At 35.5% G+C, this 7,259-nt stretch overlaps 1 protein-coding gene across 4 annotated transcripts in view; it reads left to right on the top strand.

Annotated features, from left to right (window-relative positions):
• The window catches only part of pde5ab (phosphodiesterase 5A, cGMP-specific, b), a 53,039-nt gene extending 46,753 nt beyond the window's left edge, over nt 1-6,286 (top strand). For 3 of the 4 annotated variants that reach the window (XM_082160928.1, XM_082160929.1, XM_082160927.1), the window contains exons 17-21: nt 1,158-1,234; nt 1,328-1,391; nt 2,348-2,422; nt 2,507-2,590; nt 3,479-6,286. In XM_082160928.1, coding sequence (XP_082017054.1) covers nt 1,158-1,234; nt 1,328-1,391; nt 2,348-2,422; nt 2,507-2,590; nt 3,479-3,601 — 423 coding nt within the window. In that variant the 3' untranslated portion in view covers nt 3,602-6,286. Of the gene's footprint in view, nt 1-1,156; nt 1,235-1,327; nt 1,392-2,347; nt 2,423-2,506; nt 2,591-3,478 lie in introns of all 4 variants that reach the window. The other variant, XM_082160926.1, reaches the window with a different exon arrangement.
• The last annotated feature ends 973 nt before the right edge of the window (nt 6,287-7,259 follow it).

Here is a 7,259-nt window from a genome sequence, read left to right as displayed (position 1 = left end):
AACTTCAACACTTATTTTATCTCATGCTTTCTGCAACTGAAACCAAAGGCTTTCCTTTAAATGTACGACAGATCCGTCCAGTTTATTTTAAAATGTTCGGTAGTTCCGGCAATAGTTAGAAGAATGTTTCGGCTCATTGACCTCGTGGAAAACAACAACTGAACATCTTAAATATGTTATGATCTAATCATTTTGGCCTCCACTGTATACAGTACAGGTCAAACGTTTGCACACATTACTATTTTTAATGTTTTGGAAAGAAGTTTCTTCTGCTCATCAAGCCTGCATTTATTTGATCAAAAATACATTAAAAAAAATGTAATATTTAGATATATTATTACAATTTAAAATAATTGGTTTTCAATTTATTATACTTTAAATGATTATTTATTTCTGTGATGCAAAGCTGAATTTTCAGGATCATTACTCCAGTCTATCACATGATCCTTTAGAAATCATTCTAATATGATGATTCATTATCAAAGTTGGAAACAGTTCTGCTGCTTAATATTTTTTCATAACCTGTGATACTTTAGGATACTTTGATGAATAAAAAGTAAAAAAAAAAAAAAAAAAAAAGAAGCAAATGTTTTAAAATAGAAATCTTCTGTAACAGCAATATCCACTACTGGTCAGTCATTTGGGGTCAGTACTTTTTTTTCTTTCTTTTTTTGAAATAAATCAATACTTTTATTCAGCAAGGAGGTGTTAAACTGATCAAAAGTGATAGTAAAGAAGATTTATATTATTAGATTTTTTTATATATTTTTTTATAAATGCAGTTCTTTTTAACCTTTTATTCTTCAAATATATTAGGCAGCAGAACTGTGTCCAACACTCATAATAAATCAGAATATTAGAATGATTTCTAAAGGATCATGTGATAGACTGGAGTAATGATCCTGAAAATTCAGCTTTGCATCACAGAAATAAATTATAATTTAAAGTATAATAAATTGAAAACCAATTATTTTAAATTGTAATAATATATCACAATATAAAAAAAAAAAATCTGTATTTTTGATCAAATAAATGCAGGCTTGATGAGCAGAAGAAACTTCTTTCAAAAACATAAAAATAGTAATGTGTCCAAACTTTTGGCCTGTACTGTACGTTTGTTGCTCGTTCATAATGCGAGTCTTCGTGTCTTTGCAGAAAAAAGAACAGAATTCTTCGAGCTGGCGAAGAACAGTCAGTTCGTCTGGGAGGACGAGAGTCACCGAGATCTGCTGAGGTGAGCGGCCGCCGCTCCGGGAAACAGTGTAATGCGTTTATACGTGGGCCGTTTCTTTATATTTCTTGGTTATGATGTTGTGATCTTCTGCAGGTCGATGCTGATGACAGCTTGTGATATCTCTGCTATTACTAAACCCTGGCCAGTGCAGAAGAAGGTAAACATGCTATAAAAAGCCAGACGCACTCATCGAAAATCAGTGGAGGAAAAAAAAAGACTTAAAGTCCCCCTGTAGTCGATCATTGTGACCCTTAAAACTCATCTTTGATCCGCAAAAATTACATATTTAAATGTTTTTTTTTCTTGAAAAATGCCTTAAAATATCTTGAATGTAACTCGACACCCTTGCCTCATTTAGTATGTGCGGTTCTATGAATATGCAAATGAGCCCCGCCTCCACTCACTCACTCAGCTCAGAGATCCACTGGTTGACGATCACACATTGATCTGATTGGTTACAAGGTAGTTTGTGACGTCAGAAACACCAGCGATTTCAAAACATTTATGATTATTATCAGTGTTGAAAACAGTTTTTTTACTTTTTTATTTCAGGATTCTTTGATTAATAGAAAGTTCAAACGAACAGAATTGATCTGAAATATAATCTTTTGTAACATTAAACACGACCGTTCAAAGGTTTGAGGTCAGTAACAATCTTTATTTTATTTTGGGGGGAAATAAATAAAATAAAATAAATCAATACTTTTTTTCATCAAGGATGATTTAAATTGATCAAAAGTGACAGTAAAGACATTTATAATGTTACAAAATATTCTATTTCAAATAAATTATGTTCTTTTGAACTTTCTATTCATCAAAGAAACCGAATGTTTTCAACATTGAGAATAATAATGAATGTTTTTTTTGAGCATCAAATCCACATATTAGGATGATTTCTGAAGGATCATGTGACACTGAAGACCATCTAATAAAACACTTCCGCCACTAATAAGCAAACCCGTAAAGGCAGAAAAGCCTATATTACTATAGATTATTATAAACTATAAACAGACATGAAGCTGATGTTTAATTGTCAGGGTTGATCAGCATTTGATGTTTATGATGAAAATAGCCGTGCCAGTTCAATAATTAGCATTTGTTTGTGTTCCACAGATAGCAGAACTGGTTGCCACTGAGTTCTTTGAACAAGGAGATAAAGAGCGGAGAGAGCTAAACATTGAGCCTATTGTAAGCGCTTTACTTTATAGAAAGGTTTAGTCGTTTAGAACCAGCTCACAATGACAATAACCATGTGACTTTATTCTTTCCCAGGATCTGATGAACAGGGAGAAGCAGGATAAAATTCCCAGCATGCAAGTGTCTTTCATTGATGCCATTTGTACGCAGTTATATGAGGTAAATCACACGAACTGTTCTTTTGTCATTCGACCAAAGCTGCTAGTTTAGAGCTGGAGTAACTGTTAAACGCACTACAAATGCTAAATCATGCTAGCAATATGCTAAAAAAAATTTAGGAACATGTTAGTAATGTGTTAAATCATGATAGAAACATGTTAGCTACATGATAAACCATGTTAACAAAACATTAACATGATAACATGCTACACATGTTAACATTGTACAAAATCATGCTAGCAACATTTTAAAACATGGTAACAATGTGCTAATTCATGATAGAAAAATAATAGTAATCTGTTAGCAAACATGCTAAAACATCTTAGCAGATTGTTGAATCATGCTAGAAACATACCAGCAACATGCCAACAATGTGTTAAATCATGCAAACAATGCGCTAATTCATGTTAGAAACATGCTAACAATGTGCTAAATCATGCCTTCAACATGTTAAAATGTGTTTGTTATATGTGCTAATTCATGCTAGAATCATGTTAGCACTGTTAAATCATGGTAGAAGCATGTTAAAAATGTTAGCAAAGTACTAAGTTGTGTTAGCTGCATGCCAATGATCTGCTAAATCATGTTATCAACATGCTAAAACGTTGACAAATGTGCAAATTCACGTTATGACATGCAACATGCTAGAAATATGTTAACAATGTGCTAAATCATGCTAGGTAGCAACATCTATCTATCTATCTATCTATCTATCTATCTATCTATCTATCTATCTATCAGGCCCAAACTGGGCTTCTAACTGAAAGCCTTCAAACGTTAAGCTTTTTAAACTACTTCAAACTCTCTGGTCAGGCTTTCTCAAGCCAACACTGAAGTCTGTCTCATTAACGGTCTTCTTCTTCTGCTGTCCCGTGCTCGTGTGCGCAGGCGCTGACGGGTCTCTCGGAGGACTGCTCCCCCCTGCTGGAAGGATGTAGGAAGAACAGGCAGAATTGGAAGATTCTCGCTGAACAGGGAGAAGAAGGAGCTTTGCTAAAAGAAGGACTTTAGATTTTCTTTCGGCATCTTCCTCGGACTATTCGCATCATTCCCTGGCCCTTTCCCAGAGACTGAAGGATTGCAAGACCCTGGTTTGATGACTTTCACAAAGCACACTTGAATAGGCTTGGTTGAAAGATGTATCAGAATAAAGTCACTTCTTGAATGGAGACTGCTGTGCTATAACGTTACCTGTGCAGGTAATCCAGCGGATGAAGAGACATGCTTTAAAACTGTGACTAAAACATCTTGACTCATTAAAGGAATGTTCCAGGTTCAATGCAAGTATTTGTGAAACGCTGTTACCACAGAAAATCATTTCATCACAAAAATCGTAGACTGTAAAAAATATGTCCGTAGTTTTCGTGATGTTTCTGAAGAGCATTTTTGAAGCCCAAAGTGGGCGGAGCCAGCCGTCGCCATCTTGTTTAGCGCGTCACTCGCGGATAAATGTGCAGCGAGGCGGATTAGCTGAGGTGACGTGACGCTAACATACAGCAGACAAACGGCTAGCAGTGACATCAGCGGCAATCCACCTGTCACTCAAGTGGCCACGCCTTTAATTATGCACAACTTTAAGGCTATAATTATATATAGCAGCAAATACTGTTTTCAACACTGATAATAAAAATAACCATTATTAATAATTGAGCACTTACAGTTGAACTCTAAAGGTCCTTGCACACTGAGTCCGAAACTTTCGTATGTGTTTTTTCGTATTCGTCATTCGGAGGCTCTGAATTGTCAAAACACCATTTAAAATGTTTGCTACGGATGCGGAAAACGCAGAAAATCTAACCCGATACGAATTTTTTTTATGACGGACGAACGTTTCGGAGGCAGTGTGTAAACGTGATGGAGAAAACATGAGGTCGTATTTATTCTTTAACGTGCGAACATTTCGGACTCAGTTTGACCTTAATGGGCAAGACATTCCAAAGGCAGAAAAGTCTTATTTTTCTACTGTCACGAAAATGTAACCAATCCCGTGTGTTAGCGTGTTTTGTAGCGTTGAGCAATGCAGCCAATCACAGGCATGTCTGTTGATTTCTTGAACGCAATGGCCAATCAGAGGCCTTCATGAACATTGTGTCGTGACAAGTGACAAATGAACGAAAGATTCGGAAGGTAAAGTAAATATTTATCTTTGGCTGTATTATAATGATTTCTTAGTGGATGTGTTCGGGGAAGTTAAAAGTATAACATTTAAATGAATTATGAATAAAATCTTTATTCGAGTCATTTCGTTCATTTAAGTGGCTTTAAATGACTCGAATAAAGATTCGTTCATTTTGATGAACGAGATCGAAACGAGAAATGATCCGAACTTTTCTTAACACTCGCTATTCCTCTCATTATAACAAACAACGTGTAGAAACGGTGTAAATAAGAGATTCATTGAGAAACAGCTTTTTAGTGATCATCTTTGCGCGCTTCCTAGGCTATAATCCATTCAGAAGTTAAATACATTTACTCTCGGATTAATTCTGGAAACTACGATGACTGACAGCGATAATAACCATTAATCCAAGATTGAGTAGCGTTCACTACTTCAGTTAACTGTGAACGTTTCATGTTTTTAAAATCAAAATCATTTCTCGTGGTAATCGAGAGCATATCGACTTGTATTGAGTCCAGAACATTCCTCATGTTTTCTTGTAGTCTGTATGTTCTTGTTCAGCTCACTCACTGAATTACTGATATACGCACATACTGAATCTTAGTTTGCTACATTGCACTGTTAGCGTAAGCTGATATTTAAACGAACACATTGAATACAGTCGTTTTTCACTGTTTAAACACTTTCACGTCACTTTGTAAAATACCTTTATATCATGTTGTAGATTTTTTGTTGTTGTTGTTCACTTGCATTGCATACCTGTGATATGTGAACTTATTTATCATCTGTTACACAAATGTGTGTTAAATCCTTTGACAATCACAACAAACACTTGTATCGGGATGGAAATAAGATGTCTGTAGAAATTAAACCTGACCCAACACCTGACTTGTTGATGGATCTAGTATTTTATTTTATTATTTATTTTACAACATTTGACAGACTAATGATACACAATCATTAAGAAGGCACCTAATTAACTCTTTCCCTGCCAGCATTTTTTTTTTTTTTTTTTTTTTTTGCCAGCCGGCGTCAGCATTTTTTATCATATTCACAAAACTTTTATAGCCCCAGAATATTGTTGTATGAATATGTAAACATTAAATGTATCAAAAGAAAGAACAGTCAGTTAACCCTTCCTGGGTCGACATTTCTTTCGGTAACGTTTTGATTTTATTTTTATGCTGTCCAATGTTTGATGATTGTGTTATTGTACATGTGCGTCAGCAATGCTTCTATCGCTTGTTTCTGCTTCTTCATTTGTGTTTTTGATCCTGAGATTCTGTCAGCTGAGTAACAGCGCCCTCTAATGGATAACAGTTAAAACGCAGATTGCCGCGAAAGCTCGTCAGTGGCGGGGAAAGAGTTAAAAAGCACTTTCAGTTCATCAATAACGTAAAATGAAAATTGTTTTGTCTAATTTAATGGTATTTTATAGTTGATCAGTTGACAAATTGAATGGAGAATGTGTACATGGGTGCTGTAGCTGGTCACCATTTTGTTTTTGTTTTTGTTTTTTTGCAGTTCACTTAAAGCTACAATATGTAAGATTTTTGTAATAAAATATCCAAAAATCACTTGCACAGTGTGATATATTTCCTGCAGTTGTGTACTTACAATATCCCAAAAGTTCCCAAAGATTTTTAATTTCAGAGAAATTCCAGTTTTAAATAACGGCTCGTCCATGTTCACTTGTCGCCTGTCAATGACGTAATATCCGCGTTACCCCTCGTTTCCGCTCGTACTGCCATTGTAACCATGGCGACAGACGTGGACAACTGCGTTGCGTCTAGCGGCACGCTCACGCTGCTGTTGTTTCGGTCAAACATTATGGACCATGGCAAGCAGACTTTGGGACAAAAGGAGAACTAAAACGAGGATCAATATCAGCATGGCGTTTTCGAAATGCCGAGAGCTAGCGTCCGCGGCTAACTTCGACTTGACGGAGACGCGCAAACGTAGAGGTGAGCAAATGTACATTAGACTAATCAATGTTATATAGCTCAACATGATGAAATGTAAGAATATGATCAGTATGTTAATCTAATGTTGATCTCGCTCACTGCTTGTCTCATACAGACAAACTAACACATAGAATAACATAACTTTCAACTCACTCAAATGCAGTTTAGTGTGATAGTGTAGAGTAAGTCAAACACCTCATCCCTTTATATCCGCGGGACTCGCGTGTGGCGCTGAGATCTGTCTCTCATTAGCATTCGCGCCCTGCTTCACACCACAGTCATGTTAAAAACATCAATGTATTCACTCATCCATAAACATTATTAGATCCTTCGGCATGACGGCAAGTTTAATAATTCCGCTTAGGCAAGGCAAGGCAAGGCAAGGCAAGGCAAGTTTATTTATATAGCACATTTCATACACAATGGCAATTCAAAGTGCTTTACATAGAAGAAATTAAAATAATGAAAAGAAATAAGAATAATTAAAACAGTTTAGAAAAATAAAATAAAATACAGTACTTTTAAAAAATAAAAAATAATATTTATTATAGATCTTTCTTTCAAAGGATTCCCTTAAGACTTAAAT

This window comes from Leuciscus leuciscus (assembly GCF_965113295.1).
Source record: "Leuciscus leuciscus genome assembly, chromosome: 2".
Classification (NCBI taxonomy): Eukaryota; Metazoa; Chordata; class Actinopteri; order Cypriniformes; family Leuciscidae; genus Leuciscus; species Leuciscus leuciscus.
The sequence above is the reverse complement of the archived record's forward strand: the minus strand, read 5'-3'. Positions and strand labels throughout refer to the sequence as shown.